Genomic DNA, 20652 nt, shown 5'->3' on the forward strand with positions numbered 1-20652 from the left:
AGTATTTCAATTGAGGAAGGGATTTGAATTGAAAATGCCGAAATTGAAAAGAGTTTGACATAAATACACTACATGACCAAAAGTCTGTGGACACCTGCTCGTCAAACATCTCATTCCAAAATCATGGGCATTAAATTGGAGTTGGTCTCCCCTTTGCTGCTATAACAGCCTCCTCCATTATTCTGGGAAGGCTTTCCACTAGATGTTGGAACATTGCTGTGGGGACTTGCTTCCATTCAGTCACAAGAGTATTAGTGAGGACGGCCACTGATGTTGGGCGATTGGTCCTGGCTCGCAGTCGGCATTCCAATTCAAACCCATTAACCCCAACTCTGATCCAGACCTCTGCTTGAAGAGGACAAAGGGGAACGTTTCATAACACATCTGTTTGGTCTGGTGGACTTAACAAAAATGTGTTCGCTCAACTGATTAGAAGAAGATAGCACTTTTCTGAGTTGAGTGAGTTTGGTGTAACAGTGATGCACCGCTTTATCTCCCAGAGAACAGCTAAGGTCAGCGAAAAAAGTGAGGGGCGGCCACAAATCAATTTAGTTAAAATATGGATTTTTTTTTTTTATGGAGACATTTGTGTTAATGGAGGATTTGTGTTTAATGTTGTAGGTGTGTACAGCCCCATGATACATTTCAGTCTTGCTTCATCTCCTGGCATGATTAAGTCATTTAAAGTTGACGGCAGGCTGTGAAAACCAACTTCTCCTCTCTACTTTGTCAAAAAACCTGTTAACAATTAATTCAGTTATATAAGATTTGCTTGCTCATGGAGAAACTCTACTTCAGATTCATTATGATGAGTTACAGATATGGCAGTGGTCTCCTACTAATGTTGGAATCTTGTCTTCGGTATTACTTCCTTATACCTTCCTGTAACAGATCCAAATTTGCTTACACATTGAATGCTAAAAATGATAATTGAAAATGTCATGATTGAAGAAATGTTATCTCTTAGGACATGTTCTGTCTTTGACCCAGTTGTGTACTCGAGACTCAGAACTTATAATATAGCCTACGGACAAAATCAGGATCCATAAAATCCTCCTAAATTGGCAGATTTCCAAGGTTGTATAAGGGACCTTTTAGATGTTACAAAACGTTTCAGTGAATTTGGTCCTTTGTCAAATTGGCACGCAAGTTTGGCATCTTATGCAATGAACCGTGGGAGCCAGTAAATGAGTAGTCAAACCCCTGCTAAGGGCAGGTGCCAGGTGAACTTGGATAACCCTTAAACCAGGGATCATCAACTAGATTTAGCCGCAGGACAATTTTTTTCTTGAGCGTATGGTCGGGGGGGGGTGGAACATAATTACAAATAATTTGTAGACTGCAAATTGACCGCAAGAACCCCAAACAGATATAATATATAATGATATAATATTTGCTCAGAAAACTTGTGGGGCTAAAAAAAAATGTAAATGCCACTTGGGGAAACGTGCCTTAAGCTATAGGGAGATTACCAAACATTATAACCAAAACATCCTATCTGTGTCCACAAGAGTTGGCTATTTCTTATGTCACATAACCATCCAATGAAATAGAAGGCCTACAGTATGCTTTGTTGTTTGTCTCCCTCCAGAGGTAGTCTGTTCAAGTTATAGGATGAGAGTATTCTGCAAGCATCAGATAAGAAACAGCAGGCATATTTAGGGGTTCTCAGCTAAGCTGACATGGTCAAATAACTCAAGCCTAGATAATAACCTAGATTGATAACTTTGTTTTCTAGATTTGCACACAAAAACTAGAGGCCATGAGAAAATTGTTCTAAAAGAATGCCACCGATTGGCCTATAGTTCGCACTGTTAAAAGCAGTCTCACATCCTCATATCCGCCGCCCCGTTCGACCTAGACTTAAAACTTTGTATGTAGGTGTCTTTCCTCATGTCAAACAAATTTGCCTCAATTTGATTGGTTAAGACATGGCTGAGAAACTGATAAATCAGGAAATACGATTTGACGTGTCCATTTAAATCCGTTGTAAATGAACTTCACAGTGGCCTATCAACTTGAAACATTTAAGTGTCATCAAAGACATTACCATGATTACCATGTTAAGTTTGACATTGAAATCGTTAAAAAAATTGTAAAATGAACTATTCCCCTTTTTAAAAACTGTAATGCTAATGCTTAAAACAATCATGAAAAAAAACATCTTCTTCTGATAGACTAAAAGTCAGATTCACTCCAAATTTGGTATTTGGACTCATCACAATCGTCCCTAAAGAGTTTGTGAAAATAACTTTGATGCATTCAAAGATGGCCACATAGATGCATATTAGCACATACGCAAAATATATAGAATTCTTCCTCATGAACTATAGGACCAAACGACACCAAATTTGGAATATAGGCTCATTAGTTTGAGAAAATATGGCTGAGTAACAGTGCCTTGCAAAAGTATTCATCCCCCTTGGCATTTTTCCTATTTTTTTGCATTACAACCTGTAATTAAAAATGATTTTTATTTGCATTGGACATCCAAATTTGAGAAGTGAAATCAAAAAAATAACTTGTTACAAAAAAATTCCTAAAAAAATTACAATGGAAAAATGGTGCGTGCATATGTATTCACCTCCATTGCTATGAAGCCCCTAAATAAGATTTGGTGCAACCAATTACCTTCAGAAGTCACATAATTAGACATGATCTGTCACATGATCTCAGTATATATACACCTGTTCTGAAAGGCCCCAGAGTCTGCAACGTCACTAAGCAAGGGGCACCACCAAGCAAGCGGCACCACGAAGACCAAGGAGCTCTCCAAACAGGTCAGAGACAAAGTTGTGGAGAAGTACAGATCAGGGTTGGGTTATAAAAAATAAAAAAATATCAGAAACTTTGAACATCCCACGTAGCACCATTAAATCCATGATTAAAAAATGTAAAGAATATGGCACCACAACAAACCTGCCAAGAGAGGGCCGCCCACCAAAACTCACAGACAAGGCAAGGAGGGCATTAATCAGAGAGGCAACAAATCTCCACAGCAGAGATTGGAGTATCTGTCCATAGGACCACTTGAAGCCGTACACTCCACAGAGCTGGGCTTTACGGAAGAGTGACCAGGAAAAAGCCATTGTTTAAAGAAAAAAATAAGCAAACACGTTTGGTGTTCGCCAAAAGGCATGTGGGAGACTCCCCAAACATATGAAAGAAGGTAATCTGGTCAGACGAGACTAAAATTGAGCTTTTAAGCCATCAAGGAAAACGCTATGTCTGGCACAAACCCAACACCTCTCATCACCCCGAGAACATCCCCACAGTGAAGCACGGTGGTGGCAGCATCGTGCTGAGGTGATGTTTTTCCATCGGCAGGGACTGGGAAACAGGTTATTCAGGTTTTTATATCTCAAAAAATAAGGAAACGATTCATGCAAAATAATCTGCAATAACCTTCTCCTCATGAACCAAACTTCAGATTCACTACATTTTGTTTTTAGACTCATGATTGCACATAAACGAGATAGTTCCTACATGATAGAGTTCTTACTTTGTTATCCAACTGATCTTGTGTCCTTTCAGTCATACTGTGAACCCCGTTCATTGCTGCTCACAATTTTATTTCAAGTTTGTCACTCCGACCATGTCACCCACAGTGGCGTGTATTCAAAATTGACCAATAAAACAATTCGGGAAAATAAAATAATGTATCTTTCGTCTCTGTGCTTCATAATTTTCTTTCAGTTTGCAAGAGGCTGAATGTACTATATCACCAGAGAAAGTATCCGAGGGAGCGAAACAGCACCCCTCTATATCTGTATGTGTAGGCCATCTATCTGATGCTGTCTGGTCAAAAGGAATATGACATTGTTGCCACCCGTAGCATTGTACGCAAGGGAAGCCAGCGAGCATTTGGCCTCCCTTGATAAAAAAGTATAAAATAATAGCCAATCAACCGTTGAGCTAAACTGAGGGAACTCAGCTATGAATGGTCCAGGCGCATCACAAAAAAAGTGTCAAGGGAAGCCAGTTTGGATTTGGATTCACTAAAGTCACATCGAGAGCAAAACGCATGACAGAAAATAAAACCTGAATTGTAGCCTTGTGTTGTTGTCCTCTGGTTGCTAGTTCCCTAAATTAGACATGGATGGAAATAGGGATTTGGACTTGTGGTTTTACTTAATTCTCCCTACTGGCCAATAACGTCAAATCTGATCCAACCATTAATTCATACATTGTGCCCCTGGCTTGAGAGGATGGAAGTTCGATATGTAGCCAGATGTAGTAGGCTAATGTTAAATAGCTGGCCTGGCGCATTGTTGCCAATGAAAAAGTTAGGCTAGCGAGAAAGCATTTTAGCCAGGTAGCCTACGAAATAAAATAAAAGCGTGTACTGTACGAGTCAGACTGCTTCGTCAACATGAGAGGAAGATGGCATTGGCATTTCTCTATAAATAGGGTGTCAGCATGTTTTTTCTACTTGCACAAACACGTGCACGCACATACGCACAGAGAAGTCAGAATCATGGCCAGCTACATCATATTTAGCTTACTTTGATTGCCCTAAATTGTTTTTGGAATCATTTAGTTGTAGACTAAGCATAGGTGATTTGATGATGTTGAAGTGGTTGCTGGAATAGTGGAGGCAGCTCCTGTTTTCTTTGCGACTTGCAGTAACTCTGGTTCTAAATCAAATTGTTTAGTAGTCCGAAAATGTTGGAAGCATTCACTTGCTTGACCATGCTGTAAGTCATGTAACAGAGGTTGCTCTCCGGATTTATGATGAAACATAGGTGTGGATGAATTTATTCTGCCACTGCGTCTTATTGTCTCGGCCTTAGGCCAATACGTTTGCAAGGCATATGAACCAACAGCTTATAGAGCAAACAAATGCAATTATCACAACATATAGGTTGTAATATGGTAATACAAATTTTAAAAAGATGGGGGTGGGCCTTGCCCAGTGATTTTACCCACACACCCACAACAATTTAAGCGATTATGACAATGGTTACATTATTGATTTGAGAATACCAAAATTAATTCAAAGGCATTTATTACAAAAAAATCATGACAAAATGAATGTACAAATAAAAAATGTTGCCCTTGGTTGTATGAATGCATCTCAGTTGGGTACAGTCGTCCTGAGGATTTTTATGTCATCGGCAGGTCGGTCTTGTGTGTTTGTTTCCACCATGCCGACGCGGTTGACCACTGCCATACCTTGGCATACCCTCCCAAAGATACTGTGCTTCCCATCCAACCACTGAGTAGGCCCCAGGGTCAGGAAGAACTGGCTTCCGTTTGTATCTGGTCCTGCATTGGCCATCGCTAGGATCCCAGCACCTAGGGAGAGAGCACCATAAGAGAGCAGTAGAAAGCACCATAAAAATACTACATTTTGGTACTATGATATGTTTTTTTCCATTTCATTACTGTGAGACTATTGTTACCTGTGAATTTCAGGTCAGGGTGAAGTTCATCTTCAAACTCTTTGCCAAATATGGAGGCACCGCCACGACCTATAAGCAACACACATTACAGGGAGTAAGAATCTGATGTTGACATCAACAGACTTAGTCATCTGAGTTAGTGACTCTTCTTTTCTGTCTCCCTGGAACATTCTGAATGCATCTAAAAAGAAAGTGAACAGGTGATTCATGCTCAGGAAGACAAAAGCCTGGCAGTGGAACAAGTGGCATTCTGAAGAATTTCTCCAGGCCTCATCTATGTTAGTGTGTGTATATCTGTGTGTGTGTCTGTGTGTGTCTCTGTCTCACCTGTTCCTGTGGGGTCTCCTCCCTGCACCATGAAGTCCTTGATGATACGATGAAACTTTGTGTTGTTATAGTAACCTCTCCTGGCCAACTCAGAAAAGTTTTTGCAGGTTTTGGGAGCATGTCTCCAGTATAGTTCCACTGCAATTGTACCCATTCTGGAAAACAAGAGAGGGCATGACATGTTGCTAAGATGGAGCATTCATTTTCCATCGGATATTAAATTAACCATTGGACAGCATTTGGTATTCGAAAAACATGATTTGCGTAACTCCGAACGAGTTAGCTAACTAGCTAATGTTAGCTATTCATTCACTCAAAACATTTAGCTAAGGTTAGTTAGGCTAGCAAGCTATGAGAACTTACGTTGTCTCCAGGCTTACTGTGGGTGGCTGCCAGGTATCTGGTGGTATTCCCGACATGGTGACTTAACAAACCTAGAGTAATTGTATAAATAAATATACTAAAACGGCAAAGTAGCGAATGTTGTGCGCTGTATCAATGAAAAACTGTCTAACGGCTACTGTGGTAGAAACCGGAAGTAACCCCCGTATGTGCACTGTGCCGGAAATGCATTTTTTTTATTGCTTGAATTCAGAATGGAACTTTACCGCCACCTAGTGCACAAAAAGCATTGTACAACGACTGAAGATATAAGCTTTTTTTTAGTGGTAGATATATATATAAAAAAAATTGAGACTCCCATCTATGCTTCATGTGTGGCAGCATCAGTCTGTTCTAGTTGGTGTAATCATGCTTCATCAGCAATTATAAACTGGGTGGTTAGAGCCCTGAATGATGATTGGCTGACAGCCGTGGTATATCAGACCTTATACCACAAGGGTATAACAAAACATTTATTTTTACTGCTCTAATTACGTTAGTATCCAGTTTATAATAGCAACAAGGCACCTCAGTGGTTTGTGATATATGGCCAATATACCAAGGCTAAGGGCTATGTCCAGGCACTCTGCGTTGCGTTGTGCGTAAGAACAGCCCTTAGCTGTGGTATATTGGCCATATACCACACCCCTTCTGGCATTATTGCTTAATAATATATGTGTGTGTGAGTTGCTCAGTGTGTGCGTGTGTGTATGTGTTTGTGGGTGGGTGTGAATTCGTTTATAATGATTCATATGATACTGAAAAGCACAAAAGAACGTTGATGACCTTTATTAATATAATCAACAAAATACTGTTAGCAAATATTTTACATACAAATACATAATTCCACCAAAAAAATGTACCTGCAATTAAACATCCTAAGCCAGTAATTGGAGAAATCATTGAGGGGCGAAAAAACATCACATGACCCGATACCAGTTCATTTGTACAGGATTGTCCAAGAGACTGACAGAGAAAGAGCGATGAGACACCTTGTAATGGACGGCATTACCAGACAGTATTAGACAGAGTAGCTAGATCTAAACTTGTCTGGTAAGACGACAATTACAAGGTTTAGGTAGGAGCATCAGAGGAAAGTAGCCAGGGTCTTTGGAGCTACAGCAGCTTGATGACAGACAAGCTGTGAAGACAGAAGACAGAAATGTTGGAGAATTGGAATAGTTTATAGAAATACATCATCAAAGTACCAGTGGTGAAAAATGTACAAATCTATCAGAGTTAATAGTTTATCAGTGGAGCAAAACATGTCAAAAGGCAAGATGACACAATCTTTCAATAATTTGAACTTTAAAAAAGGACATGCAAATGAATTATGAAATTGGCCTACAATTTCAGAGGACAGAATGAGTGCGCGAAGTGGTGATTCGATATTTGTGTGTTAAACCAGAACTCAGAAGTACAGCCCTTGACAAACATCACCTTTGAAACACCTCAATCACCTTCTGCTTTTATCTCTGTTGTCCATTGACTTGTACAGTCAACCTATTGTTTGAGAACACACAGTCTGATAAAATGATTCTAATTATAATATCATAAAATATGCCATTAAGCAGACTCTTTTATCCAAAGTGAATTACAGTCATCCGTGCATACATTTTCAAATCAAAGTTTATTGGCCCCATACACAGATTTGCAGAAATTATTGTAGATGCAGCAGAATGCAAAATAACAAAACAATATACACATTATCCAGAAAAAAAAAAGAAATTAAGAAATATCAGAAGTTTCTATGTCAAAGACTGGAATATAAATATATACAGTACCAGTCAAAAGTTTGGACACACCTACTCATTCAAAGGTTTTTCTTTATTTTTGTATATCTTCTACATTGTAGAATAATAGTGAAGACATCACAACTAGGAAATAACAGACATGGAATAATGTAGTAACCAAAAAAGTATTTTAGATTTTAGATTATTCAAAGTAGCCACCCTTTGCATTGATGACAGCTTTGCACACTCTTGGCATTCTCTCAGCCATTCTCTCAAGGCACACTGGTTAAGTGTGCCTTGAGTTCTAAATAAATCACTGACAGTGTCACCAGCAAAGACCCCCACACCTCCTGCTCCATGCTTCACGGCGGGAACCACACATGCAGAGATCATCTGTTCACCTACTCTGCGTCTCACAAAGACACTGTGGTTGGAAACAAAAATCTCATATTTGCACTCATCAGACCAAAGGACAGATTTACACCAGTCTAATGTCCATTGCTCATGTTCCTTGGCCCAAGCAAGTCTCTTCTTATTATTGGTGTCCATTAGTATTGGTGTCCATTAGTAGTGGTTTCTTTGCAGCAATTCCAGACCTGATTCATGCAGTCTCCTCTGAACAGGTGATGTTGAGATGTGTCTGTTACTTGAACTCTGTGAAGCATTTATTTGGGCTGCAATCTGAGGTTGGTAACTCTAATGAACTTATCCTCTGCATCAGAGGAAACTCTGGGTCTTCCTTTCCTGTGGCGGTCCTCATGAGAGCCAGTACCATCATAGCACTTGATGGTTTTTGCGACTGTGCCTGAAGAAACTTTCCAAGTTCTTGAAATGTTCTGCATGGACAGACCTTCATGTCTTAAAGTAACAATGGACTGTCGTTTTACTTTGCTTATTTGAGCTGTTCTTGCCATAATATGGACTTGGTCTTTCACCAAATAGGGCTAACTTCTGTATACCACCCCTACCTTGTCACAACACAACATTGTCTCAAACACATTAAGAAGTGAAGAAATTCCACAAATTAACTTTTAACAAGGAACACCTGTTAACTGAAATGCATTCCAGGTGACTACGTCATGAAGCTGGTTGAGAGTATGCCAAGAGTGTGCAAACCTGTCAGTGGCTACATTGAAGAATCTCAAATCTCAAATAACACTAACATTTTTTGGGTTACTAAATGATTCTGTATGTGTTATTTCATAGTTTGGATGTCTTCATTATTATTTTACAATGTAGAAAATAGTAAATATAAAGAAAAATCCTTGAATGAGTAGGTGTGTCTAAACTTTTGACTGGTACTGTATACAGTATGCATATAATGTAGTGTGTTAGACAGCATATGAATAGAAAAGATGCGTACAACAGTAGTTATATAGGATGATCCATGACTAAAATACAGTATATACATATAGAGTGGGTAAAACAGTATGTAAACATTAATGTTACCAGTTTTCAATGACTCTATGTACAGCTGTCTCTAAGGTGCAGGGTAGAGTACCAGGTGGGAGCCGCCTAGTTCCTCGTCTCCCTTCACTTTTCCTTGAAAAATAGTGTGTTGAATAGAAAAACAGGCCAATTGGTTGAGAGTTATAAATAGGTAGAGAGTTATAAAAGAGAATAGAGAGAGAGAGAGAGAGAGAGAGAGAGAGAGAGAGAGAGAGTATGAGAGTAGGAGAGCAATAGAGATCGTTGTGTTTATTTTTCTCACACAGATCTCAGGTGTCAGCTACACAATATGCCACGCAGGTACAGTAGCGCTGGACCAATCACAAGCCAACTAAAGCACAGGCTCAGCTCCGACTGGGGGAGGGGTAGAGGAAGTGGCTCCCACTGCAACAGTAATTTCACTGGTATTCTTTAACTACTGGGTGGGGTGGAATATCTACACAAAAGGCAGGAGGTAGGAAGGAACTACCTATCACAAAAGGGGGGTTAGGCAGAAGGTGTTCACCACAGACAGCGTCAATCTCTTTTCCTATTGGACTATCTCTGTCAGCCTTCACTGTCTAGTGTGTGCCACCTGTTCTGGTTGCTTCCTCCAGCCAGTTGTTCCATCATCTTATTATTCACCTACGTAGTCCTTTAAAAATAACTACCCTACTACAGCATCCATATTTTCAATTGCTGTACTGTAAACTGGAGATCACCTGATTTGGAGTCTACAGCTGAACTATGACAATGCCATACAAGGGCCTCACTATTAAACATATAGCATTGACCAGAAAATGTACCAAAAACTATTTACAAACAGCAAATGCTTCCTGCTTCAGGTATGCTACAGTGTTGATGTGGTTGTTTGAAGGTCTTTCAGGGAACATCATTACCAGACAGTGTTAGAACATCTGTGTACAGCCGAGCACTGTCAGGTAAGATGTGTCCTGGAAGCCAGAGAAAGTGAATATCAAAAGCACATAACTATATCTATCTACATCCAACTCAGAGCATATCTAAGTCTACACAACCCTTAGAATAGTACTCAAAGCTACCAGCAACTCATAAGATACAACTACACACTGGCTCAAGGACTAAGAAAATGCAGTGCTAAACGGGATTGTGTTTGTGTGTTATGTGTTGACTCTATGATGCTTGCAGGGGGTCATCATCATCATTACCAGGCAGTATTAGAGAGAGTTATGACATCCAAAACTGCCTTGTAAGATGGAGATGGCCATCCAAATTTCAACATTTCATTTACAAGAGCAACACAGATGCGGACAGTGTCAATAGGGGAGGCTCCTGGTCCAGAAAAGCACTTACTGACTGCTGTGTTTACCAACCCTGACGGATTTTTTTTGATGGTTTCATTCAATCATTGTGCAACAACATCAGTATACTAAGTCACTGTTAATAATTATCCAAACGCTACTAAACCGTTTCTTTTTATGATCCAAGAACCTAAACTATAATTTAAGAGGCTGCGGTTTTACAAAAGTTCCTTGACGTTATACGATCTGCGCTGTTAGTTTTAAAAAGTATGGCACTGGGCCATCGCAAAGTCAAGCTTCAGCTGCATCAAAAGTATGATGTCAATAATTTAGTATTCTAGAGTACCACAGTGACAGGAATATCAGAAAAACTGGACTGACTTCAGAAATCAGATTACTGTCATGTCTAGATTTATCAGAGTATGTCATAGTTAGGGTTGCAAAGCCACCGGTAATTTACTGAAGTTACTGGAATCTTAAGGAATTTTGGTAATGAACAGAAAATCTATGGCAATCTATCGTAACTTTGGTAATTTATGCTTGAATAACTTTCAAAAAAATTTATTCATATTTAGTATTCATTTTTTTATATATCTGTGGCCACGCTGTCCATGAGTTTCTAGTAAATAGGCCATATGGTTCAAGAGAAAATCGCCCAATTAATAATAAGCATCTGATCAACAATGGCATTATTTTCAATGCCATTATTTTCAATGGCATTATTTTTAATGCAATTCTTCTAAATATTGACTGTCTTCCATATACTAACAACTGCCACCAATTTGAAGCTCAAACATTGACAACAAATACATACTGACATAGTCAAATAAATAAAAGTGTCAAAAAAAATCTTAGGATATTTCATGGTGAAACCCTCATATTAAACACCAATGGCGTTCACTAAGTTGATGGTTTATATTTAGGATAATGTTTTACAGCTTTGTCATTGAATTATTTATTTTTTAAATCTCTTATTTCATTATTTCATATATTTTACATGTGATAAAGCCACACAGAGGGTCAAAGATTATTACAGACATCTGAAGTACCCAAATGGTCCACATGTCTTGATATAGATTACATAACATCCTTGAAAGAACCCAAAATTCTGGCAGTTTACTGGTAAATGTGAAAGTTTCCAGTAATATACCCTCCCTTTGCAATCCTAGTCATACTAGATTATGACTGTTGAACCATAATACAGTTAACTATATTATTTCTTTATCATTGCCTCATTGGCAAACTGCCACCAACGTTGTAGAATGCCCTCATTGACATTTCATGGCAAACATTATACATTACACAACAGCTACAGTGCCTTCAGAAAGTATTCAAACCCCTTTGCTTTTTACACATTTTGTTGTGTTGTTGTAGCCTGAATTTGATTAAATTGAGGTTTGGTGTCACTGATCTAAACACAATATTGTATCATGTCAAAGTGGAATTAAAAGCTGAAATGTCTTGAGTCAATAACTATTCAACCACTTTGTTATGGCAAGCCTAAATACCTATATCTACAAACTGTGTGCACTGTGCACAAATCACACTGTTCCTGCACTGGTAAATACACTATCATAGCATTTAAAAATTGGTACTGTGTTATTTTACCATATACATATTGTCCGATTACATTAGCCCTTTCATGTGAAGTAACATTACTTTCAGTAGTAGATGTTTGACAGACTACAAGTAAAATATTATTTGATTTCTTTATTTTGGGGCGGCAGGTAGCCTAGTGGATAGAGCGTTGAGCCAGTAACCAAAAGGTTGCTGGATCAAATCCCCTGAGCTGACAAGGTACAAATCTGCCCCTGAACAAGGCAGTTAACCCACTGTTCCCCGGCAGGCCGTCATTGTAAATAAGAATTTGTTCTTGACTGACTTGCCTAGTTAAATAAAGGTGAAAAAATATATATTTAAAAATTAATTAATGTTCAAAATACATAGCCTCCATTGCTGTCAGAACAAGCATAAAGAAAAGGTTTTGCTCTGAAACAAGCAAAGCAAACATTACTGGATGCAAATGTTGTGAGAGCAGGAAAGGTTGTATGGCAGTGGGAGCAGGTGAAAATGTCGGACAATACTCTGGGAGAGGGGGACTGAGAAGGAAATCAAACAGAAACACCTGTAATCTTACCGTTGTGAATAGAGAAGTTTTTTTTTTTTTAAGTCAGGAGTTGTAAAAGGAGAAAGTAGAGGGGGACATATCTCAAATTTCCCCTTGGAGCCCAAGAGAGAGCCACATCCAGTCTCTCTCGGGTCATTCAAGGCCCCATGAAAGGCAAACCCCACAGACATGCCCTGATCCCTCCCAGTCATCAGCCAGGCACCATTTCAGTAGACAGACCAGCACTAGAGGCCCTCAATGGGAGAAAAGGAGAGAGGGAAAGAAAATAGAGAACAAATATTTTAGGAGGCTGAAAGTACAATTAAATAAGGAAGCAATTTGAAACACAAACAATTTACATATTTGGACTCTATCAAATAATAATCTGATCCTTATCCCTAGTCTTGTCCCTAATCTATCCCCGGGGCTAAGGAGGATGTGATATTATATTCTCCTTGGATGAAACTTGTTTTCAATACTCCTGAGTAAAACCTTACTATAGGGTAAACATGACGTTTTAACAATAATAGTTTTGCTCTTGAATAATTTAATAAACCTCTCAATTGTTTGAACAGTATATTGATACATTTCAACTGATACAAATATAGATATGACTTTAAGCAATATGCAAAAATCTATTTTGCTTCAAAGCCATACTGGTAAATCAGCATCTGCATGGTCACCACCTACCCTGAGTGTTTTGCATGCGCGAACAAACAGAAATGAAACAAAGGACCCAACCGGGTGCTTAGTCATTCTGACAAAATGGCTGCATGGTCTTAACCACACAAAACCAAGCTATGCACTACTTGACCTCTCACCTGTGAACAACATTATATCTTTATACATTTTTACCACACGTAGTGTATATGAGGCTATGCACATCGACACATGATGTATCTTATTCTTGCAGGAGGAAATCATAAAAAGCCATATGCAATGATATCTTGAGAAAATGACATTATCATTACCTGTAGATGACAGGTGTTGGTTGTGTATACAGTAGCATCAACTACTGCCTAAAACAGACTGTTTTAATGCATTTTCCTATCGTATCTTCCAGTTGAACGAGAAGGGGGAAAGCTTCTCTAATCATACCAGTAAAAAACAAGTAAGAACAAGCCTGACCAGAGCCTTTTGAAGTTATTCTGAGAGAAGACAAGCATGTCAGTTACATCTACTGTACTGAAAAGAACTCTCCGCCTTTTCTCTTTTAAATCTGGAGCCGAACAATTGTCTGAGTAGAATTTGTTTTTAAATCACTGAATAGAGAAACTGTCTTTTTTACAGCATATCAACCACAGCATCAAGTAAATTCATCCATGAGAGGCCATCATGATTTGCTTATCCTGTACATAGTGGTATTGAGAAACTGTTGACACAACTCATTCTGTTGAGAGTTTTTAGACATATGTGCCGTAACTGGTTTGTCTAGTCAAAGAATAGAGGTTTTCCATTCTCCTCTGTTTAGAGCATAAACTAGGGAGAGAGGCTTCCTCCGTGAAATGACAGGTGTCTCTAATCTGATGCCATCACAGTCAAACACCCTTCAACTTGACTTGTTTTCCCATTAGAAAATTAAAATCTTACTGCAGATAAGACAAACAGGGAAATATACAAATACGGTCCTTAAAATAATATTATTCTGTGGTAGTGATATGATTATTTTCAAAAAGTCCCTTGCATAGAAGTTAAAAGTAAAAAATATGACAACAATTAAGAAAAAAAGTATAAAGATATGACTGTTGAAAAACTTTGGTTTTATAATTACGAGTTACTCTATCCTTCCTTGGAGCAGCCAGAGAGCCAGAAGACATAACAAGAGATACCATTGTGTTGCCGGGTCTTGTTGTGTTTTTTCTTCCTCTTCCCTCTTTCCTCCTCTTGCTGAACGATGAATGATTTCTTCCATTACTGGGTCAGATTCAAAAGGCAGAGGCCTCCGAGATTCAGGAGATCAGTTGATCAGTTGATGTAGAAGGAAGACATCAGAGGTAGAGGTTTCGGGTGATGTCCATCGACAAGGGGCCCCGAAGTGGTAATGATGTTACCTGGTTAAGCTCCTAATGCAAAGAGTCTGAGTTTGTAAAGGGCTTGGTTTACATGTACACCTACCAGCCCTACCTCAGTGTCTCTCCACGATGTAACCAATCACCTTGCACCAAGCACCAAGCAGGTGTGTCTCCTTCACTGTGATTGGTCGGGTCAACCTACTGAGAGTCCACTGGGGTATGTGTGTTCGTGCATGTATGACATCAGCTTTACAGTTGAGAACCACGCCTTATCCGGCATGGCTTCTCTTCCTCGTCTCAAACACGCCTTTTCCCTATGACCTGAGCTCACGTTGAAGATTCAAATGAATTAACAAAGTGCATGGGTATACAGAACAACATCATAATTGAACTACTATTGGAGTGTAACACAGTAAAAGGTAGAAGGTATAAGTAATAGTAAAACCTTGAGGTAAAAGTACATTCTTGGTCAGAATACATACATACATCTATCTAATCATATTCTCTAAAGCAGTATCTAAACATATTCTCTAAGGCAGTACTAACATACAGTACCTCACTCAACTGATCAAGGGCTTGATGATTAGATGATTTGTTAAACTCAGGTGTGCTGGACTAGTACTAAACTGAAATAAAATAAACCGGCGCACTGTTTGGGTCCCTGCAGGTAAAGCTGGTGAAAGGCCATGGAGTCATAGACATGGTGGTACTGAAATGAACTGAGAGAAAAGACCACCAGACCAGCTTTACAAACCTGTAACACTGACTGGAGGTCTATACAGCTGAGCTATTTAGGGCTGTGTCAATTTAGCTGATAGCCTAGCAACAGTTTTCTTTTTTTGACTGGTTTAACTATACCCTCCCCTACTTATTTATTTGGTTTAACTATACACTCCCCTACTTATTTATTTGGACAGTGAAGCTAAAACTTTTTATTTGCTCTATGCTCCGGAATTTTGGATTTGAGATCAAATGTTTCATATAAGTTGACAGGTCAGAACATAACCTTTTATTTGTTTCACCATTTAGAAATGAAAGCACTTTATGTGCTTGTCCCATATCCATAGCACACAATGATTACAGCTTGTGGCTATACAAACTTGCTGGGTACATTTGCTGTTTGTTTTGGTTGTGTTTCAGAGTATGTTGTGCCCAATAGAAATTAATGGTACATCATGTATTGTGTCATTTTGGAGTCACTTATTGTTAATAAGAATATAATCTGTTTATGAACACTTCTACAACCCATTTAATCCCATCGGTCACAATGGAGAGATACATTTTTTTTTTTTTTTTTACTTCACAGGCTCTAGAGATTAAAGTTGTACTTATCAACAAAGTCATGTATTATGCATTACTAAGTTGTGTAGTATGATTCAGAGTAGTTTCATAGGATTTCTCTAAATTGTCACAAGAACAAGCATACTGTAATGATATGGCTGAGAGTCGGGAAGCAAATTCAGGGAGTGAGTGTTTTAATAAAATAAACATAATCCAAAACGAGAACCACTAACAGCCCACAGACATGAAACAAACTGAAACAATGACACCTGGGGAAGGAACCAAAGGGAGTGGCATATATAGGGAAGGTAATCGGGGAAGTGATGGAGTCCAGGTGAGTCTGACGACGCGCAGGTGCGCATAACAATGTTGGCGGGTGTGCGCCATAACGAGCAGCCTGGTGACCTAGAGGCCGGAGAGGGAGCACACGTGACACATATATTTCCAAGGCCTACTTCTACGGACAAATTTGGCACCAGAAGTCTGTATTCAACAGCTTGAAAAAAAAATACCTCGATATTTTTTTTTTTAATATATATTTTTGTAAATATAATTTTTAAAGTGTCTAGCTACTGTAGATAACATATGTGCCTTCATTTTCAATACATTGAATCCAGGATGCTCGTGGTATATGAAAATATCTCAGCAGTTACATTTATGACCAATGGGAAAATACAGTGTCTTATTATATATATTTAATCATATAAGATTTTTTTTTTTTTTCAGTAGATTGAAGGTGAGTTGGTTATAGATATACTTGATCAAGATAATCTTACAGATTATTTTACCATTATCCATTAGCCTTTACATACAATATATATATATATATATATATATATATATATATATATATATATATATATATATATATACAAAAGTATGTGGACACCCCTTCAAATCAGCATATTCAGCTATTTCAGCCACACCCGTTGCTGACAGGTGTATAAAATCGAGCACACAGCCGTGCAATCTCCATAGACAAACCTTGGCAGGAGAATGGCCTTACTGAAGAGCTCAGTGACTTTCAACGTGGCACTGTCATAGGAAGTCAACTTTCCAACAAGTCCGTTCGTAAAATGTCTGCCCTGCTAGAGCTGCCCCGGGCAACTGTAAGTGCTGTTGTTGTGAAGTGGAAACGTCTAGGAGCAACAACGGCTCATCCAAGAAGCGATAGATCACACAAGCTCACAGAACGGGACCTCCAAATGCTGAAACGCGTAGCAACACTCACTACTGCGTTCCAAACTGCCTCTAGAAGCAACTTCAGCACAAGAACAGTTTGTCGGGATTTTCATGAAATGGGTATCCATGGCCAAGCAGCCACACACACAAGCCTAAGATCAACATGCGCAATGCCAAGCGTCGGCTGGGGTGGTGTAAAGCTCGCCGCCATTGGACTTTGGAGCAGTGGAAACGTGTTCTCTGGAGTGATGAATCACGCTTCACCATCTGGCTGTCCGATGGACTAATCTGGGTTTGGTGAATGCAAGGAGAACGCTATCTGCCCAACTGCATAGTGCCAACTGTAAAGTTTGGTGGAGGAGGAATAATTGTTGAGGGCTGTTTTTCATGCTTTGAGCTAGGCCCCTTAGTTCCAGTGAAGGTAAATCTTAACGCTACTTCATACAATGACATTCTAGACAATTCTGTGCTTCCAATTTTCTGGCAGCAGTTTGGGGAAGGTTGGTGTGTAAGAACTTGACTGTCCTGCACAGAGCCCTGACTTAAACCCCATTGAACACCTTTGGGATGAATTGGAAAACCAATGGCGAGCCAGGCCTAATCGCCCGACCTCAACTCTTGTGACTGAATGGAAGAAAATCCATGCTGCAATGTTCCAACATCTAGTGGAAAGCTTTCCCAGAAGAGTGGAGGCAGTTATAGCATTAAAGGGGGGACCAACTCCATATTAATGCCCATGATTTTGGACTGAGATGTTCGACAAGCCGGTGTCCACATACTTTTGGTCATGTATAGTATGTTTAAATCTCTGATTTTGACTGTAAAACTTCATATTTTGTTATTTCAGAGGGAATATGTTAGTGTCTCTTGCACAAGGGTAGACCTGGTTTATCAGAGGACATAGCCACAGGTGTAAACCTGGTTTGTATGTGTATTTGGGCTGAGACATGCAAATGTAGATCTTCTTTATATTAGTATTGGGACTCAGTCAAAGGTGTACAAGTACTGGAGCTGAGTTGCAGGGGTAGACCTAGTTTACAATTTGTGTCACACCCTGACCTTAGAGATCCTTTTTATGTCTCTATTTGGTTTTGTCAGGTGTGATTTGGGGTGAGTATTCTATCTTCTATTATTTGTATTGCTATGTTTTGGCTGGGTAGGGTTCTCAATCAGCTGTCTATCGTTGTCTCTGATTGAGAACCATACTTAGGTAGCCATTTCCCCACCTGTCTTTGTGGGAGGTTGACTTTGTTTATGGCACAGCCTTTAGCGCCACGGTTTGTTTTGTAGTGTTTATTGTTTTGTTCGGCGTCTTTTCTAAATAAAATAATATGTACGCTCACCACGCTGCACCTTGGTCCAGTTCTTTTAACGGCCGTGACATTATGACTATTCAGGCGTTGGCACATTTAGACCTGGCTCAGTTGACTAATTGGGTTCAAGCACAGGTGCAGACATTGTATATCTGTAAATTGGAGTTGAAGTACAGGTGTATAGCTGGTTTGTATGAATATTGGGACTGAAATGCATAAGTACACCTACTTTTATGACAAGTGGGGTTGACATAGCAGTAGACCTGTATTTTTTTTAAATCAATATTGGGCTAGACATACAGGTGAACATCTGGCCTGTAAGAATATTGGGGCTGATATACTAGTGTAGGCCTGGTTTGTAGGAAAGTTGAGGCTTGGGCACTGGGGTAGAACTGTTTTATGAGTATGCCCATGAATTGACCTAGTTTATATGTGTAATGTGGTGTATGGATAGTCAAGGCTCATACAGGTAATGGGTCTGGATGGATGTCTATTTCCTAGTCAAATCCTTTCTTGCAACACGTTTGTGGTAAGAAAAAAGGGAATTGGGCTGTGACACACTCAGTACAGTGGTATAACACGTATCTATGAAATTAATAGCGTATACAGGTCAGAAATCACAGGAATAAGATATAAACAGGGTTGGTGTGTGCAGCGAATAGCTGGATACAGGTTACTGTTGGTGACTTGGGCAATATAGGCCTAAGGAAAGTGGAAAACAGGGCCGAGATAGGCAAGCAACACGGATGAGGTGTATTGGCAAAGGAACTGGGGTCTGTGAGTAACAAATAGGTAATTTAAGGGTAGGATATGGGGGTTAGGGCATGGGGTAACAGGGCTGGGGTGTGTGGGTAATTGGGCTGAGGTATATAGATATTGGGGCTGAGGAATAGTGGTAAATTGTATTATAGGCAGAGCACTGTACGTTCACATCGGTTACAATTGTGACCAAGAATAAAACATACCTTTTTTACTTGTAAAAAAATCTATAAATATGGATTACATTTTAGTGTCACTAATGGCATACACATTTGGGAATAAGTGGGTTAATGTGGATGCTACCATGTTAACAGATCATCATCATATGTGGATTGTGAATAATGATGAGAAAGTTAGAGGCACAAAGATCATACCCCCAAGATATGCTAACCTCTCATCATGACCAATAAGAGGGGAGGGCAGCATTTTTTGGGGGGGGGGTTATGATCTTTGTGAATTTGTGCAAATACTTATGAAAAAAATAACACATTTCAAATGGGGAGACTAGATACATAAAGTGCTTTCATTTCTAAACAGTAAAACAGTATGTTAGAATATACCCTAATATAAAAGATGTCATTCTGTGCTATCGCCTCATATGAAACATCTTATCTCAAATCCAAAATGATAGGGCACAAAAAAATGTTTGCTTCACTTCCAAATAAATACAGAGGGGAGTATATCTCCTCAACAATTCCTTTTTCATTTGTGTTTTTAGATTTCATACATTTTTATGGTTTATTTTTGTTTATGTGTCATTGATCAGGTTGCATGACACACAACTAATCTTACCTCACATAAAACCACGAATAAGCAATACAGAACCAGCCACTAATAACTAGTATCTAATATTTTTGATAAATTATTCAAGCAATAAACTCTACATTTAAATATTTCATTAGCTCTAATATTTAACTCTAGTCCACTGTATAATAGCAGACAAAGGCTTTGAGATCTTCCATTTGGTGTGGCTGTGAGTTCATCTTTGGGCATGGGGTAATCATCAGAGAACACATGCACCCAAGCAACAAGGCTGTGCTCTGACTTGCACTCCCAGGTAATTGGGCCCAGCAGGATGTTTGCGCACCAGGTGGGGCAGTGCAGGGGATTCAAATGACTACCCCCAGAGCCCCATGGGACCAGGTGAATCTGGGAAGCAAAGCAGCAACCAAACAAGCCAATTAACTGGCTGATTCCACTTCCAACTTAAGACATCTGCCTTCCATTGATTATACAGTGGTTAAACCACAAACAAATTGTCAAACATTGTCAATCCCATGACTTCACTCAGACCCTCCAGTACCTCCCTGCCTTTATACATAATACATAAAGAAGATCACCCAGAGACAGATGTCATGTCCCAGCTACAGATGGAATGGGGGTTGTGGGAATGATGTAGCCACTGGTACACAGACAGACAGAGACAGACCCTGTGGAGATGGTG

At 39.3% G+C, this 20652-nt stretch overlaps 1 protein-coding gene and 1 long non-coding RNA gene across 3 annotated transcripts; both read right to left on the minus strand.

Moving 5' to 3' along the window:
- Positions 1–4991: 4991 nt before the first annotated feature.
- ppil1 (peptidylprolyl isomerase (cyclophilin)-like 1) lies at positions 4992–6303 on the minus strand. The gene is made up of 4 exons (XM_021568913.3): positions 6096–6303; positions 5733–5887; positions 5406–5474; positions 4992–5298 (listed from the first exon to the last, which is right to left on the minus strand). Exons 1-4 carry the CDS (start codon positions 6149–6151, stop codon positions 5078–5080), a joined length of 501 nt encoding a protein of 166 aa, XP_021424588.1. The 5' UTR covers positions 6152–6303; the 3' UTR covers positions 4992–5077.
- A 583-nt stretch (positions 6304–6886) lies between these two features.
- LOC149975938 (uncharacterized) lies at positions 6887–14766 on the minus strand. Of its 2 annotated transcripts, none has more exons than XR_016487656.1 (2): positions 14491–14766; positions 6887–12906 (listed from the first exon to the last, which is right to left on the minus strand). It is a non-coding gene; the product is annotated as an uncharacterized LOC149975938 (long non-coding RNA). The 2 variants fall into 2 exon arrangements; XR_016487655.1 differs by having other exon boundaries at positions 11497–12915; positions 14491–14746.
- Positions 14767–20652: the final 5886 nt, after the last annotated feature.

Source organism: Oncorhynchus mykiss, chromosome 17 (genome assembly GCF_057628025.1).
Source record: "Oncorhynchus mykiss isolate SJ-2025 chromosome 17, ASM5762802v1, whole genome shotgun sequence".
Lineage (NCBI taxonomy): Eukaryota > Metazoa > Chordata > Actinopteri > Salmoniformes > Salmonidae > Oncorhynchus > Oncorhynchus mykiss.

What these genes read in the sequence shown, in the direction of transcription:
- ppil1 (XM_021568913.3), bottom strand. Translation starts at nt 6,151, where the DNA reads ATGTCGGGAATACCACCAGATACCTGGCAGCCACCCACAGTAAGCCTG. An exon ending in AGGAGACCCCACAGGAACAG is followed by an intron (nt 5,475 to 5,732) that starts GTGAGACAGAGA and finishes TGTTGCTTATAG; the next exon opens with GTCGTGGCGGTGCCTCCATA. An exon ending in CCCTGACCTGAAATTCACAG is followed by an intron (nt 5,299 to 5,405) that starts GTAACAATAGTC and finishes CTCTCTCCCTAG; the next exon opens with GTGCTGGGATCCTAGCGATG.